General features: G+C 42.2%; 1 protein-coding gene across 3 annotated transcripts in view; it reads right to left on the bottom strand.

Moving 5' to 3' along the window:
- Positions 1-18,599, bottom strand: part of LOC106608070 (putative phospholipid-transporting ATPase IA) — a 47,587-nt gene that overhangs the window by 15,937 nt on the left and 13,051 nt on the right. For all 3 annotated transcript variants that reach the window (XM_014205869.2, XM_014205790.2, XM_045713077.2), the window contains 10 exons: positions 18,223-18,389; positions 15,059-15,131; positions 14,843-14,948; positions 7,148-7,230; positions 6,939-6,988; positions 6,759-6,828; positions 1,437-1,521; positions 867-1,006; positions 370-508; positions 164-228 (listed from right to left, as the gene is read on the bottom strand). In XM_014205869.2, coding sequence (XP_014061344.2) covers positions 164-228; positions 370-508; positions 867-1,006; positions 1,437-1,521; positions 6,759-6,828; positions 6,939-6,988; positions 7,148-7,230; positions 14,843-14,948; positions 15,059-15,131; positions 18,223-18,389 — 978 coding nt within the window. The remainder of the gene's footprint in view (positions 1-163; positions 229-369; positions 509-866; positions 1,007-1,436; positions 1,522-6,758; positions 6,829-6,938; positions 6,989-7,147; positions 7,231-14,842; positions 14,949-15,058; positions 15,132-18,222; positions 18,390-18,599) is intronic.

Here is an 18,599-nt window from a genome sequence, read left to right as displayed (position 1 = left end):
ATGCGGTTCCTCTGGGTATGGAATTCTCGGCCGTGGTGTTGCTAGCGTCATAATAATACATTTATGAATGACATGATCAGAACAGAAAAGGCCTCATATCCAGTTGGTGTGTTTTGTTTTCTGTTGTTGACAACAGGAGGGCGAGGTTGGGATTGATACTTACTTCCAGTGTCTCCTCGTTCACGACCAACAGCCCCATGTTTTTCCTCAGCAGCCTACACGAGTGACCTTGAGAGGCAGAGGGTAAGAAGGATTTAATTCGATGGTACTGATCTATAGTGGACCTAAGTGGGTCTGAGAACTTTTAGTGTGTATTGGCAGGTGGAGTTGTGTGTGCGTGCCAGTCAGTCAGTCGGTCTGCCTCCTCACCTATATTGATGGCAGTCTCCTGCTTGTCTCCAGTAAGGATCCAGATCTTGATGTCAGCTCTGAGCAGAGTCTCTATGGTTTCGGGGACTTTGTCTTGTAGCTTGTCCTCTATGGCCGTGGCACCAAGCAACTGCAGGTTCTGGGGAAAAATACAAGTAAGATACTTTGAAATACTTCTTGTGCACTTGAAATAGCTTACCTGGTCCAATGGAACCAGTGGAGCAGCGGCAAAAAGTGCAAATTCTTCCCACCCTGCTTTCCGTCAAGCTTAAATCAAGCACATAAAGATATGGAGGCAGCCTAGACCAATGCCACATCGTAGCTACATCATGAAAACTCTTGAAAGAATGCATTTTGTATCGTCGTAGGGGAAACACTGTCGCTTTATGATAGTATTTTCTGACAGCCAGAAGGCACAGAGTCCTTTAGAAAAAAACAGTTGTAGGTCTACGGTGTGTCTTTATTTTATTGTAAAGACGGGTTCTTCTATTGGTTACCCTCTCGATGAGCTCATAACTCTCCTCCATTTTCAGAGCTCGGTTGGTAAGGGAGGTGGCGGCTCTCTGGTACAACTCAGCCCACTGCTCGTATGACTCATCTGAGATGTTGGTCACAGCGTAACACAACGTCCTTAGTCCTGACAAAACACACACAGAGAGAGAGAGAGGCACAGAGAGAGAGAGACACAGAGAGAGAGAGACACAGAGAGAGAGAGACACAGAGAGAGAGAGACACACAGAGAGAGAGACACACAGAGAGAGAGACACAGAGAGAGAGACACAGAGAGAGAGACACAGAGAGAGAGACACAGAGATGATACAATGCTCCTGTACAGTACAGATCTGAGAGAATTGGATAAGTATAAGAAACTGAAAATTCAGCCCAGCCAATCAGAGGGCAAGGTGGAGCTATTACCATATAGGTTAAACCGATTAGATCTAACCAGATCATTACGACGACATTAAATAACAACACTATACTTGCATGTGAAGGGGTTCACTGGCTAGCTAGTCCTACTCTATAACAATGCCATTGGAATGCGTGAGAACAGTGGAACTCTAGCTCACCCTCTGTGGCAAACTGCTCCAGGTGATTGAGAGTGATGTCTTTGTACTTGGAGCTGTCCGCCAGTCTCTCGTAGATGACAGAGTCCTGTCAGAAAACCCACACAGATTGTTACAACAAACGTGGCTAATTCTTTGAATGTGCAAGAAGATATCATAACTGTTTTTTACCACAAATGGACATTGCACTGCTGCAAATTCGTTTTATTTTTGTCTATTTTGAAACATTAACATTGAGCTAATTTACAACATGCATTTAATTTACACTGAACTTTTCCAAAAGGTCCTCATTAATAGTTTGTAATAGAATAAGAAAATAAGTGTGACTATCATGAGAACAATATGGCAAAGATAAAAAAAAAAACAAAAAAAAACACAAAAAAAACTAATGCATTGTATCTGAAAGCAACAAAATATAATTTACACTCAGTGTAAGTGTTTTCACCCACAGGACCGCAGCTGACTGGATGTTTTTGTTTGTCCATTCCCGGTAAACCCTAAACACTGTTGTTTGTGAAAAGTCCAGGAGGCCGGACGTTTCTGAGATACTGGAACCGGTGTGCCTGACACCGACGATCATACCACGCTCAGTCTCTTAGGTCACTCGTTTTGCCCATTCTAACATTCAATCAAACAGTAACTGAATGCCTCAATGCCTGCTTTATATAGCAAGCCATGGCCACGTGACTCAATGTCTGTAAGAGCAAATCATTTGTGAACAGGGTTGTGTACCTAATAAACTGGCCTCTGAGTGTATATCAAGAGCAATTTGTTCCAGAAGCAAAAAACACTAAAAGGCTTTTACTAATATAATCAATTTTAGCAGGTGAGAAAAGTATGTTGTAATAAAAAAAATGCGGAAATAGCAAATACCAACGTTAGAACATAAACTACTATAGACAAATAGGTAGGCTACATAATCCAATATACTGTACTCATCAACATAGATAATGAGAATTTCAAGAGAAGATAATTAAAATTCTATATATTTTTTAAAAGGTTCAAATAAAATAAAACTTCCAGATAGGTCGTTACGATAGCAGGGGTAGATGAATGTTAGGACTAGCTTTGGTTTGTTGCAGTGACTCTCTGTGCCAAGGTCCTTCAGTCCGGGTCCTGGGGTGATCCTCTTCGGTCCGGGTCCTGGGGTGATCCTCTTCGGTCCGGGTCCTGGGGTGATCCTCTTCGGTCCGGGTCCTGGGGTGATCCTCTTCGGTCCGGGTCCTGGGGTGATCCTCTTCGGTCCGGGTCCTGGGGTGATCCTCTTCGGTCCGGGTCCTGGGGTGATCCTCTTCGGTCCGGGTCCTGGGGTGATCCTCTTCGGTCCGGGTCCTGGGGTGATCCTCTTCGGTCCGGGTCCTGGGGTGATCCTCTTCGGTCCGGGTCCTGGGGTGATCCTCTTCGGTCCGGGTCCTGGGGTGATCCTCTTCGGTCCGGGTCCTGGGGTGATCCTCTTCGGTCCGGGTCCTGGGGTGATCCTCTTCGGTCCGGGTCCTGGGGTGATCCTCTTCAGTCCGGGTCCTGGGGTGATCCTCTTCAGTCCGGGTCCTGGGGTGATCCTCTTCAGTCCGGGTCCTGGGGTGATCCTCTTCAGTCCGGGTCCTGGGGTGATCCTCTTCAGTCCGGGTCCTGGGGTGATCCTCTTCAGTCCGGGTCCTGGGGTAAACATCTTCCTTCCATGTTCTGTGGTAATCCTCTTCAGTCCGTTTTATGTGGCAATCCTCTTCAGTCCGGGTTCTGTGGTTATTCTCTCCTCTGCATGTTCTCATACACTGGGGGTTGAGCGTCTCTCTGAGGAGATGTGTACGTGTCAATGGCGTAGTCCCTCACACTTGCCAGTGTGTCGTACTCAAGGTACCTGGACATTATGTTCAGAGCTGTGTACGTGTCATTGTTGGGGTCAGGGTGAACACTGTGTGTGACTGTTATGGTATCACCTCCTCCTGTGGACCTCTTCAGAATCCAATAGATGAGGACTAGAAGAGCTCCAGCATCCAGGACAGACCCCCACTCCCACCACAGGAACCCAGGAAAACACTGGAGTCTGGAGAGATGCTACAATGATCATCTCAGCGCTGGAGTTCATCGATCCTCTTTCATTCTTGGCCTCACAATGGTATTGTCCACTGTCCTCAGAGCTGACGTTAGTGATGCGATAACTGTGTCCAAATACACTTTGCAAAGTTGTATTATTGAAATACCAAGTATAAAATGTCCACTGGTGGGTTGGCATCACTGCTGCAGCTCAGTCACTGAACTGCCCTCCACTATTTCACCAGGGGGACTGATTGACACAAAAGGTGTTTTTTGGGCCGTATCTGACATTGAGTCTCTTCAGGAGAGTGGAGATCCTCACGGCCCTTTACAGCACAGGAGTAGCGGCCTGAATCCTCAACGCTTACTGGGTCTAGGTACAGGCTGTTGGAGTAGGCATCATTCTTTGGTACAGGCTGTCTGTTCGTATACCAAATAAAGTTTGTGTTGAGATCCAGAGTACATTTGATACGGCATCTTAGGACAACTCTCTTCTCCTCTGACACAGACGTAGGATCCATCACTAACTGGAGGTCTGTGACAGTCAGGATCACCCCAGGACTGCCAGCATATTCCTCAGAAAGTGAATGTGTTGTTCCTAATCTGAACCTGTACCTCAGCTGAGTCACTCTCTCTCTCTCTCAGGCCTTTAATTGCCAGGATGGAGTCACTCCCATTGTTCCCATGGTATTCCACACGACCAGCGTAGTCTGGGTCCAGCCTCAGATCTTCAGAATTCTTCTTTAAAAACCAAAATTAATCTTGTTCTGTGTAATGACTGGGATGTGTGTAAGTACTGGATTTGGCCACATATGAGCCCCTCAAGGCACAGATACTCTTGGTGTAACTGACGCTCCAAAAGTCTTGATCATAAAGACACACTGCAGGAGATTGGAAATATCCATGGCCTTTTACAGCAAAGGAGTAGCTGGATTTAAATTTTGTCCACAAATGGTAGCGCGAGATGAAGTAAAGGGGAAGTGCTCTCATATAGTCATCTTGTCCATTCTTGTACCAGATGTCTGTGGGGTTACCAATCAGAGTGCTGGTGGTGCTACAGTTCAGTATATTCCTTCTTATCACCTTCACCTGCAGGTCTGTGACAGAGGGCGACTCCACCTGAGCCCTCTTTCCAACCCGACTTGTAGGTTTTATACATGAAGTAATACGTTGTGTTTGTCCCCTTTTCTCAGGTCTGATTGTCAGGGTGCAGTCCTCCTTTCTAGTCCCACGGTAACTCCACACGACCTGCATACCGTCGATCCTGTTTCAGGAGTCCACCCTTCACCCATTGATTATTAGACCAGAAGTTTTCTGTGACTCAGCTCCAACTGGGATTAGCTGAGAGGAACAGGGCAGATCCACCGATGACCCTTTCAAGGCACAGAAACTCCTCACATCGTTTTGTCCCAGAACACCTGCCACAGACAAGAGAACGACCACGTACACAAGTCCTGCCATTGCTGCATCTCCGTCGGTGCAGTAGGTTGAAGTTGTGAGGTCTTGTAAGTCTTACTGGCAGTGCAGGGGGAGCAGACAGTAGTTGACTGTAAGTGTTCAAAGAACCAGGGTAAGGGAAGAAGCTGCTATAGAGCTGGCTTCCTTTTTATACATCTGAGTACATAACAAGGTCATTCCACAAAATGAGTGCATTTTGTATCCCTTTGAATGAAATTATATTTTAAAGTAGAAATTGTGCACAAATACATTTAAAAAAAAGTCTGTCACATTAAATGAAGTGTCCTTTAACATAGACCACATGGAAAATTCAATAAATCAGATTTTAATATGAATCAAGACTTGCTCAATTGCAAAGATTCTGCATTTTGACATGTCCTTCTGTGCATCCTCAAGGATTTCAAGTAAGATTTTAACCCACTTAAGCCCAACATTTATCCATGTTTTCACCATCATTATAAAGCCATAGTTATTTTGTTGCTTTGACAAAGTCATTTCTGGAGATTATTATTTATTTCCTGTTATTAGTGATTCATTTTAAAATGCAAATAAACAACAACCTGCTACTCATTTTAAGGTCAACCCTGTTACGTGAACCGAACTCTGGTTTTAATATGCTGAAACTATTATTTTTTTTAAAATACATTTTCAAAAGAAACATTGAGCATTAATAGTCAAATCATAGGTGTAAAAGCAGGTGAACTGGTTCTACTCATTTTGGCCATTCTCTGGTGTTTTGTGACGGGAAACTGAGCGGGTCGAACATAACACGTCAACCCTGTTACACATAAATAAACAGACTAGGAATGTTTTAACAATTTAAAATGTTTTGGTGACGCTTGCATTCAATTGCCCCTCCCTGTTGCACACAACACGCTTCCATTCCCCCTGTCAAAAGAGGATTAATGGATGATTTAATATTCTATGGTCAACCTTGGTACTTTATTTAGCATTTAATATAGTACTTTTTTATTTATAGTCTTGATATGGTTGACAGAATTGACAGTTGACAGAATTTTAAAATTAAGTGAAATAAAACATTTTCTCCAAAAGGCACCCAATTGGCGGAACGACCCAACAACAAGCATGTCAGTTAATGCTTTAAAGAGCGACTGCCACTAAAAAGCAACTTCATCAATATGAGTCAGAAACATTTATTCTAGTGTCAAAATTGACTACAAAGTGTAAATAGGATAATTTTGGTCATTAAGTCAGTCTTGTAAAAAACAGATTTGCGAGCATTTGATAGCATTTTTTCCTATGTAATGGCCATGGTCAATTCGGTTTGACATTCGATATCCCTATGGAGCTAGTTAGGGACCATCAGTAAATTCAATGAGACAATGTTTTAAAAAGTTCAATAGCTCCAAATCTCTTAACCTCAAACCGATTAGAAATTGTAGAAATTCATATACAAATATTGAAAGCATTTAATGTGAAAACTAAAAGATGAACAACATGAAAATATTGTCCCATTTACATTGCGTCATTTATTGATGGACCCTAACTATCCCCAGAAATGGGCTATCCAAAGTGAAACCAATGTTGTCACGGTTGCACACCAGCTGGTTGAAGTTATTTGGCTAACTCTTCCCACCTCTGAACACACACAAGAGACACCCACATCAAACTACACCCCGAAACCAACTAACGTTTGAATTCAGTCATGGCAGCTAGCATTTCTTAATGAACCAAATCTAAAATGAGGCCAAATCAGGAAGTACAATCGCCCTTTAAAGAATGTGTGAAAAGCAAACTCTAGACTTGCATTATCTTCATTTGAGGAACACATAAAAAATATAAATGTGTGTAGTCTTAGTTCTCCATACTAACCGCTCCTTTGCAGTAAAGTCGGATCCTCCCGGACGGTGTACGCATGATGACCGACATCCTTTTGCGATCGCTAAAGAAAGAGTAAAGATCAGGGTTTTCAAATGGGAACCAAGAAGCAAATACAGTCCAACAATAGACAGGACACATCTACAAGACTCATCAAATGCATACAAAAACTACCTTGTAAATTCGAGGACATTCAGCAACTCAAACCTTTGCTCTGTTCCCAGCTGTAACAAAGACAAACAATGGCATGTGTTCCTATACAGTAATATGTAGCATAAATAGCAGCTAGAAATCCAAACTATTAATCTAAATATATGGCTCTGATTCAAACAAACATTGTTTAACTCTAATTCTGCATCACATAATAAGTTGGTTCCACTTACAGCGTGTATGATGACTGAGTCTGGGGTTCGTCCAGAGAATACAAAGCCCAGACTGCTGGCTGCTCTCACCAGGGCCCCTTCATCTAGACAGGGGAAAGGAACATCGTAATAAGTAAACTTGAGATTGTTGGTGATTATCATATTCAGGAGTGAAGGTGTAGAATCATTCTAGAATCAAAGACACTGTACAACGTCATAAAGGCAATAGTGGAAGAGGTGTAATATAGTAGAAGAGGTGTAATATAGTAGAAGTGGTGTAATATAGTAGAAGTGGTGTAATATAGTAGAAGTGGTGTAATATAGTAGAAGAGGTGTAATATAGTAGAAGAGGTGTAATATAGTAGAAAAGGTAGAATATAGTACAAAAGGTAGAAGTCTAATATAGTAGAAGGGGTGTAATATAGTAGAAGAGGTAGAATATAGTAGAAGAGGTGTAATACAGTAGAAAAGGTAGAATATAGTACAAGAGGTAGAGGTCTAATATAGCAGAAGGGGTGTAATATAGTAGAAGAGGTAGTGGAAATGTAATATAGTAGAAGAGGTAGAATATAGTAGAAGAGGTGTAATATAGTAGAAGAGGTAGAATATAGTAGAAGAGGTAGAGGAGATGTAATATAGTAGAAGATGTGTAATATAGTAGAAAAGGTAGAATATAGTACAAGAGGTAGAGGTCTAATATAGCAGAAGAGGTGTAATATAGTAGAAGAGGTAGTGGAAATGTAATATAGTAGAAGAGGTAGAATATAGTAGAAGAGGTAGAGGTGTAATATAGTAGAAGAGGTAGTGGAAATGTAATATAGTATAAGGGGTAGAATATAGTAGAAGAGGTGTAATATAGTAGAAGAGGTGGAGGAGGTGTAATATAGTAGAAGAGGTGTAATATAGTAGAAGAGGTAGAATATAGTAGAAGAGGTGGAGGAGGTGTAATACAGTAGAAGAGGTGTAATATAGTAGAAAAGGTAGAAGAGGTGTAATATAGTAGAAGAGAATACAGTAGAGGTAGAATAGGTATAATATGGTAGATGTAGAAGAAGTTGAAGAGGTATACTATAGTAGAAGAGGTATAATATTGTAGAAGTGGAGTAATATATCAGGAGAGGTGTAATATAGTAGAAGTGGAGTAATATAGTAGGAGAGGTGTAATATAGTAGAAGAGAATACAGTAGAGGTAGAATAGGTATAATATGGTAGATGTAGAAGAAGTTGACGAGGTATACTATAGTAGAAGAGGTGTAATATAGTAGAAGTGGAGTAATATATTAGGAGCGGTGTAATCTAGTAGAAGTGGAGTAATATAGTAGGAGAGGTGTAATATAGTAGAAGACCAACAACCACAGCTAATTCTCTGACAGTATATCAGCTGGCCTGTTCTTTGACACCCAGACATCGTAATTTCCGGTCACAACTTGTTTACATGCTGCTGTGCGGTTTGTTGCTAACGTTTCTTTGCTACCTGCCAACTTTACGGCTCGACTTTTTTCATCTCGGCTTTATCTGGACATGGTTCTACAGGACCTCCACCAGCTGAAGCTAAGTAGTAACATTAACATTATGCCTTCTAATTGCAGTCGTTGCACTTATAATATACAGGAGAATGATCACCTTATGAAAGCCCAATCGTTAGGCAAGGGTAATTTAAGTGTAGGAAAGGATGAAACAGTGTCTGTGCCACCAATAAGTACAGATAGCAGTATAAATCCCATCGCACAGTCCCCGCAGCCGGACAATTTTCTCATGGCTTCTGGAAGGAAATGCTGTAGGAATGTTCAACCGGTGTCGCTCATTTAGCCGACAGAAACTTTCAACCGGTTCTCCCCATTAAGCAACGGGTCGGAGTCTTCTCTGGTCTCTCCTCCACCCGTTACCGGGTCTGAGACGCCGAAGCCTCCCACCATTAGCTCTGACAAATTGAACCCTAGTAATTGGCGACTCCATTACCCGTAGTATGAGACTTAAAAAGAATCATCCAGCGATCATACACTGTTTACCAGGGGGCAGGGCTATCGACGTTAAGGCTAATCTGAAGATGGTGCTGGCTAAGGCTAAAACTGGCGAGTGTAGAGAGTATAAGGATATTGTTATCCATGTCGGCAACGATGTTAGGATGAAACAGTCAGAGGTCACCAAGCGCAACATAGCTTCAGCGTGTAAATCAGCTAGAAAGATGTATGCCCCGCTTATATGCCCCGCTCATCCCGCAAAGGCGGAGGTGTTGCTAACATTTACGATAGCAAATTTAAATTTAAAAAAAGAATGCGTTTGTCTTTTGCGATTCTAGTCATGAAATCTATGCAGCCTACTCAATTACTTTTTAAAGCTACTGTTTACAGGCCTCCTGGGCCGTATACAGAGTTCCTCACTGAGTTCCCTGAATTCCTATCTGCCTAGTCATGGCAGATAATATTCACATTTTTGGCGAGTTTAATATTCACATGGAAAAGTCCACAGACCCACTCCAAAAGGCTTTCGGAGCCATCATTGACTCAGTGGGTTTTGTCCAACATGTCTCCGGACCTACTCACTGCCACAGTCATACTCTGGACCTAGTTTTGTCCTGTGGAATAAATATTGTGGATCTTAATGTTTTTCCTCATAATCCTGGACTATTGGAACACCATTTTATTACGTATGCAATCGCAACGAATAATCTGCTCAGACCCCAACCAAGGATCATCAAAATCCGTGCTATAAATTCTCAGACAACGCAAAGATTCCTAGATGCCCTTCCAGACTCCCTTCACCTACCCAAGGACGTCAGAGCACATAAATCAGTTAACCACCTAACTGAGGAACTAAATTTAACCTTGCGTAATACCCTAGATGCATTCGCACCCCTAAAAACATTTGTCATAAGAAATACTGAAAAAACCCAGCCCTGAAGTAGGCTTCCAGAAAATTGGAAATGGTCCTACACCAAACTGTAAGTCTTCCGACTAGCTTGGAAAGACAGTAACGTGCAGTATCGAAGAGCCCTCACTGCTGCTCGATCATCCTATTTTTCCAACTTAATTGAGGAGAATAAGAACAATCCCAAAATGTATTTTTGATACTGTCGCAAAGCTAATTAAAAAGCAGCATTTCCCAAGAGAGGATGGCTTTCACTTCAGTAGTGAAATTCATGAACTTCTTTGACAAAAAGATCATGATCATTAGAAAGCAAATTACAGACTCTTCTTTAAATCTGCATATTTCTCCAAAGCTCAGTTGTGCTGAGTCTGCACAACACTGCCAGGACCTAGGATCAAGGGAGACACTCAAGTTTTTTAAATACTATATCTCTTGACACATTGATGAAAATAGTCGTTGACTCTATGCTTTCAAGCTGCATACTGGACCCTATTCGAACTAAACTACTGAAAGAGCTGCTTCCTGTGCTTGGCCCTCCTATGTTCAACATAATAAATGGCTCCCTATCCACCGGATGTGTACCAAACTCACTAAAAGTGTCGGTAATAAAGCCTCTCTTGAAAAAGCCAAACCTTGACCCAGAAAATATAAAACAAATATTTTTTTCTTTTAAATCGGCCTATATCGAATCTCTCATTCCTCTCAAAATGTTTAGAAAAAGCTGTTGCGCAGCAACTCACTGCCTTCCTGAAGACAAACAATGTATAAGAAACGCTTCAGTCTGGTTTTAGACCCCATCATAGCACTGAGACTGCACTCGTGAAGGTGATAAATTACCTTTTAATGGCATCAGACCAAGGCTCTGCATTTATCCTCGTGCTCCTAGACCTTAGTGCTGCTTTTGATACCATCGATCACCACATTCTTTTGGAGAGATTGGAAACCAAAATTGGTCTACAGGGACAAGTTCTGGCCTGGTTTAGATCTTACCTTTCAGAAAGATATCAGTTTGTCTCTGTGGATGGTTTGTCTTCTGACAAATCAACTTTAAATTTCGGTGTTCCTCAAGGTTCCGTGTTAGGACCAATATTGTTTTCACTATATATTTTACCTCTTTGTGATGTCAACTTTCACTGCTACGCGGACGATACACAGCTGTACATTTCGATGAAACATGGTGAAGCCCCAAAATTTCCCTCCCTGGAAGCCTGTGTTTCAGACATAAGGAAGTGGATGGCGGCAAATGTTTTACTTTTAATCTCGGACAAAACAAAGATGCTAGTTCTAGGTCCCAAGAAACAAAGAGATCTGCTGTTGGATCTGAAAATTAATCTTGATGGTTGTACAGTCATCTCAAATAACACCGAAGGACCTGTGTTACTATGGACCCTGATCTCTCTTTTGATGAACATATCAATAATATTTCAAAGACAGCTTTTTTCTATCTTCAGAACATTGCAAAAAATTTGACATTTTGTCAAAAAATTCTACAGAAACATTTATCCATGCTTGTGTCACTTCTAGATTAGACTACTGCAATGCTCTACTTTCCGGCTACCCGGATAAAGCACTAAATAAACTTCAGTTAGTGCTAAAGACGGCTGCTAGAATCTTGACTAGAACCCCATTTTTTAAATCATAATACTCCAGTGCTAGCCTCTCTACAATGGCTTCGTGTTAAGGCTAGGGCTGATTTCAAGGTTTTACTGCTAACATACAAAGCATTACATGGGCTTGCTCCTAACTATCTTTCCGATTTGGCCCTGCCGTTCATACCTACACGTACAGAGAGGGAAAAAGTATTTGATCCCCTGCTGATTTTGTATGTTTGCCCACTGACAAAGAAATGATCAGTCTATAATTTTAATGGTAGGTTTATTTGAACAGTGAGAGACAGAATAACAACAAAAAAATCCAGAAAAACCCATGTCAAAAATGTTATAAATTGATTTGCATTTTAAATGAGGGAAATAAGTATTTGACCCCCTCTCAATCAGAAAGATTTCTGGCTCCCAGGTGTCTTTTATACAGGTAACGAACTGAGATTAGGAGCACACTCTTAAAAGGAGTGCTCCTAATCTCAGCTTGTTACCTGTATAAAAAGACACCCGTCCACAGAAGCAATCAATCAATCAGATTCCAAACTCCACCATGGCCAAGACCAAAGAGCTCTCCAAGGATGTCAGGGACAAGATTGTAGACCTACACAAGGCTGGAATGGGCTACAAGACCATCACCAAGCAGCTTGGTGAGAAGGTGACAACAGTTGGTGCGATTATTCGCAAATGGAAGAAACACAAAAGAACTGTCAATCTCCCTCGGCCTGGGGCTCCATGCAAGATCTCACCTCGTGGAGTTGCAATGATCATGAGAAAGGTGAGGAATCAGCCCAGAACTACACGGGAGGATCTTGTCAATGATCTCAAGGCAGCTGGGTCCATAGTCACCAAGAAAACAATAAGTAACACACTACGCTGTGAAGGACTGAAATCCTGCAGCGCCCGCAAGGTCCCCCTGCTCAAGAAAGCACATATACATGCCCGTCTGAAGTTTGCCAATGAACATCTGAATGATTCAGAGGACAACTGGGTGAAAGTGTTGTGGTCAGATGAGACTAAAATGAGGTCTTTGGCATCAACTCAAATCGCCATGTTTGGAGGAGGAGGAATGCTGCCTATGACCCCAAGAACACCATCCCCACCGTCAAACATGGAGGTGGAAACATTATGCTTTGGGGGTGTTTTTTCTGCTAAGGGGACAGGACAACTTCACCGCATCAAAGGGACGATGGACGGGGCCATGTACCATCAAATCTTGGGTGAGAACCTTCTTCCCTCAGCCAGGGCATTGAAAATGGGTCGTGGATGGGTATTCCAGCATGACAATGACCCAAAACACACGGCCAAGGCAACAAAGGAGTGGCTCAAGAAGAAGCACATTAAGGTCCTGGAGTGGCCTAGCCAGTCTCCAGACCTTAATCCCATAGAAAATCTGTGGAGGCAGCTGAAGGTTCCAGTTGCCAAACATCAGCCTCGAAACCTTAATGACTTGGAGAAGATCTGCAAAGAGGAGTGGGACAAAATCCCTCCTGAGATGTGTGCAAACCTGGTGGCCAACTACAAGAAACGTCTGACCTCTGTGATTGCCAACAAGGGTTTTGCCACCAAGTACTAAGTCATGTTTTGCAGAGGGGTCAAATAGTTATTTCCCTCATTAAAATGCAAATCAATTTATAACATTTTTGACATGCGTTTTTCTGGATTTTGTTGTTGTTATTCTGTCTCTCACTGTTCAAATAAACCTACCATTAAAATTATAGACTGATCATTTCTTTGTCAGTGGGTAAACGTACAAAATCAGCAGGGGATCAAATACTTTTTTCCCCTCACTGTACGCTACGGTCACAAGACGCAGGCCTCCTTACTGTCCATAGAATGTCTAAGCAAACAGCTGGAGGCAGGGCTTTCTCCTATAGAGCTTCATTTTTATGGAATGGTCTGCCTATCCATGTGAGAGACACAGACTCGGTCTCAACCTTCAAGTATTTATTCAAGACTCATCTCTTCTGTAGGTCCTATGATTGAGTGTAGTCTTGCCCAGGAGTGTGAAGGTGAACGGAAAGGCACTGGAGCGACGAACCGCCCTTGATGTTTCTGCCTGGCCGGATCCCCTCTCTTCACTTGGATTCTCTGCCTCTAACCCTATTACGGGTGCTGAGTCACTGGCTTACTGGTGCTCTTCCATGCTGTCCCTAGGAGGGGTGATTCACTTGAGTGGGTTGAGTTACTAACGTGATCTTCCTGTCCGGGTTGGCGCCACCCCTTGGGTTCATGCCGTGGGGGGAGATCTTCGTGGGCTATACTCGGCCTTGTCTCAGGATAGTAAGTTGGTGGTTTGAAGATATCCCTCTAGTGGTGTGGGGGCTGTGCTTTGGCAAAGTGGGTGGGGTTATATCCTGCCTGTTTGGCCCTGTCCGGGGGTATTGTCAGACAGGGCCACAGTGTCTCCCGACCCCTACCATCTTAGCCTCCAGTATTTATGCTGCAATAGTTTGTGTCGGGGGGCTAGGGTCAGTCTGTTATATCTGGAGTATCTCTCCTGTCTTATCCGGTGTCCTGTCTCTCTCTCAGGACCTGAGCCGTAGGACCATGCCTCAGGACTACCTGGCCTGATAACTCCTTGTCCCCAGTCGACCTGGTCATGCTGCTGCTCCAGTTTCAACTGTTCTACCTGCGGCAATGGAACCCTGACCTGTTCACTAGATGTGCTACCTTGTCCCGGATCTGCTGTTTTGGACTCTCTCTCTCTCTACCGCACCTACTGTCTCTAACTCAATGATTGGTTATGAAAAGCCAACTGACATTTACTCCTGAGGTGCTGACCTGTTGCACCCTCTATAACCACTGTGATTATTATTATCGGACCTAGCTGGTCATCTATGAACGTTTGAACATCTTGGCCATGTTCTGCTATAATCTCCACCCGTAACAGCCAGAAGAGGACTGGCCACCCCTCGGCCTTTCTAGGGTGTTTTTCCCTAGCCATCGTGCTTCTACATCTGCATTGCTTGCTGTTTGGGCTTTTAGGCTGGGTTTCTGTATAGCACTTTGTGACATCGGCTGATGTAAAAAGGGCTATATAAATACATTTCATTGATTGATAATATAGTAGAAGAGTTGTAATATAGTAGAGGTAGAAGAGGTATAATATAGTACAAGAGGTATAATATAGTACAAGAGGTGTAATATAGTACAAGAGGTGTAATATAGTACAAGAGGTGTAATATAGTACAAGAGGTGTAATCCAATGCATTTCAGATATAGAGCATGGTATTGTAGACGTGTGTACCTGGGGAAGAGGCCTGATAGACTATAGTGTCTTCAGTCTTCTCAGGAACAGCAGTGTGGCACACAGCCATCATGGTCAGAAAGTCTTGGATAATAGTGGCTGTGGGCTGTGCGCGCACACACAAACACAATTAATACATGACACACAAAAGAAAGAGAGAAAAAAAAAAAACATTGATACTGACAGCTAGTACATAGTCTAATGTTATGTACTCACGTGATCATTGTTGAGATTCTCCGGTAAGGTCGGATCGCCAAAGCCCTCTTCCTCAGGACTGTCTGTGTTGTGCCTTTCAGACAACAACAACTACAAATATTACATACTGACATGTTTGGTTTATCTACAATTTTAAATATGTTTACAATTGAGATGAGAATAAAGATCTGTACAACACCACATAACTGTGTGGACAAGTAAAAGACAACGAGATACAGTTGAAGTCGGAAGTTTACATCCACTTAGGTTGGAGTCATTAAAACTTGTTTTTCATCCACTCCATAAATGTCTTGTTAACAAACTATAGTTTTGGCAAGTTGGTTAGGACATCTACTTTGTGCATGACACAATTTTTCCAACAATTGTTTAAAGACAGATTATTTCACTTAATCACAATTCCAGTGGGTCAGAAGTTTACATACACTAAGTTGACTGTGCCTTTAAACAGCTTGGAAAATTCCAGAAAAAGATGTCATGGCTTTAGAAGCTTCTGATTGACTCAAATGATGTCAATTAGCCTATTGGAGGTGTACCTGTGGATGTATTTCAATGCCTACCTTCAAACTCAATGCCTCTTTGCTTGACATAATGGGAAAATCAAAAGAAATCAGCCAAGACCTCAGAAAATAAATTGTAGACCTCCACAAGTCTGGTTTATCCTTGGGAGCAATTTCCAAACGCCTGAAGGTACCACGTTCATCTGTACAAACAATAGTACGCAAGTATAAACACCATGGGACCACGGAGCCGTCATACCGCTCAGGAAGGAGAAGCGTTCTTTCTCCTAGAGATGAACTTACTTTGGTGCGAAAAGTGCAAATCAATCCCAGAACATCAAAGGACCTTGTGAAGATGCCGGAGGAAACAGGTACAAAAGTATCTATATCCACAGTAAAACGAGTCCAATATCGACATAGCCTGAAAGGAAGAAGCCACTGCTCCAAAACCACCATAAAAAAGCCAGACTACGGTTTGCAACTACACACGGGGACAAAGATCGCACTTTTTGGAGACATGTCCTCTGGTCTGATGAAACAAAAATAAAACTGTTTGGCCATAATGACCATCGTTATGTTTGGGGGAAAAAGCAGGAGGTTTGCAAGCCGAAGAACACCATCCCAACCGTGAAGCACGGGGGTGGCAGCATCATGTTGTGGGGGTGCTTTGCTGCAGGAGGGACTGGTGCACTTCACAAAATAGATGGCATCACGAGGAGGGAAAATTATATGGATATATTGAAGCAACATCTCAAGACATCAGTCAGGAAGTTAACCTGTTGAGGACAGACGTTCCGCTAGCGGAACCCCTAGCCAACAGCCAATGGCATCGCACGGCGCAAAATACAAAACCAACTAAAATACCACAATTCAATTTTCTCAAACAATCAACTATTTTAAAGATAAGACTCTCGTTAATCTAACCACATTGTCCGATTTCAAAAAGGCTTTACAGCGAAAGCAAAACATTAGATTATGTTAGGAGAGTACATAGACACAAATAAACACACAGCCATTTTCCAAGCAAGCATATATGTCACAAAAACCTAAACCACAGCTAAATGAAGCACTAGCCTTTGATGATCTTCATCAGATGACACTCCTAGGACATTATGTTATACAATACATGCATGTTTTGTTCAATCAAGTTCATATTTATTTTGAAATAGCCTTTCGGCGAAAGCACATTTTGCAATATTCTGAGTATGTAGCTCGGCCATCACGGCTAGCTATTTTGACACCAACCAAGTTTGGGGCTCACTAAACTCAGAATTACTATTAGAAAAATTGGATTACCTTTGCTGTTCTTCGTCAGAATGCACTCCCAGGACTTCTACTTCAACAACAAATGTTGTTTTGGTTCCAAATAATCCATAGTTATATTCAAATAGCTCCGTTTTGTTTGTGCGTTCAGGTCACTGTCCGAAGGGTGACGCGCGAGCGCATTTCGTGACCAAAAAATTCGAAATATTCCATTACCATACTTAGAAGCATGTCAAACGCTGTTTAAAATCAATTTTTATGCTATTTTTCTCGTAAAATAGCGATAATATTCCAACCGGGCAACGTTGTATTCATTCAAAGGCTGAAAGAAAAAAATTGAGTAGTCTCGTGAATGCGCATCTCAGTCTCACTGTCCCCAGGCTGACCACTTACAAATTCTGCTGCTGTTCTTTGCCCAGAGACAGCAGACACCCCATTCCACTTTCTCGGGCAGCTTTAGAGAGCCAATGGAAGCCTTAGAAAATGTCACGTTACAGCACAGATGCTGTATTTTCGATAGAGATGCAAGAGAAGGACAACAAATTGTCAGACAGGGCACTTCCTGTATGGAATCTTCTCAGGTTTTGGCCTGCCATATGAGTTCTGTTATATTCACAGACACCATTCAAACAGTTTTAGAAACGTTAGAGTGTTTTCTATCAAAATCTACTAATTATATGCATATTCTAGTTTCTGGGCAGGAGCAGTAACCTGATTAAATCGGGTACGTTTTTTATCCGGCCGTGAAAATACTGCCCCTATCCCAAAGAAGTTAAAGCTTGGTCGCAAATGAGTCTTCCAAATGGACAACGACCCCAAGCATACTTCCAAAGTTGTGGCAAAATGGCTTAAGGACAACAAAGTCAAGGTATTGGAGTGGCATCACAAAGTCCTGACCTCAATCCTATAGAAAATTAGTGGGCAGAACTGAAAAAGTGTATGCGAGCAAGGAGGCCTACAAACCTGACTCAGTTACACCAGCTCTGTCAGGAGGAATGGGCAAAAATTCACCCAACTTATTGTGGGAAGCTTGTGGAAGGCTACCCGAAACGCTTGACCCAAGTTAAACAATTTAAAGGAAACGCTACCAAATACTAATTGAGTGTATGTAAACTTCTGATCCACTGGGAATGTGATGAAAGAAATAAAAGCTGAAATAAATCATTCTCTCTGCTATTATTCTGACATTTCACATTCTTAAAATAGTGGTGATCCTAACTGACCTAAAACAGGGAATTTTACTAGGATTAAATGTCAGGAATTGTGAAAAACTGAGTTTAAATGTATTTGACTAAGGTGTATGTAAACTTCCGATTTCAACTGTACCTATCCAGCAAAGTACATAGTATTATTCATGCTAATTCATGCCTATAAAATGGTTGGATTAACACAAGTCCTTCTCACCCGTAGGCGACACCGGCGATGGTGCACTTTTTAAACTGCATCACGTTGCAGGTGAGGGTACCTGTTTTGTCAGAGAAGATGTATTTAACCTGGCCCAGTTCCTCGTTTAGGTTGGACGTCCGTGCCACGGCAGAGGTATCCGTAGGCTCATAATGCATATCCATGTCCTGAACACACACAAACACATTCACATCCCCAATAGGCTTTGCAGCACAAACAAGATGTGGAGAAAGTCATTGCAATAAATTGAATGTCCCAAATCTACCATAGTACGGACATCAATTTGTATGCTCACTAACGTATACTAGATCAAATTCCATATTTGCCAAAACTTCTCACCAAGCTTTTGAAGTAGATACATTTACTCCTGTGGTATT

Source organism: Salmo salar, chromosome 01 (assembly GCF_965601325.2).
Source record: "Salmo salar chromosome 01, fSalSal1, whole genome shotgun sequence".
NCBI lineage: Eukaryota > Metazoa > Chordata > Actinopteri > Salmoniformes > Salmonidae > Salmo > Salmo salar.
The sequence above is the reverse complement of the archived record's forward strand: the minus strand, read 5'-3'. Positions and strand labels throughout refer to the sequence as shown.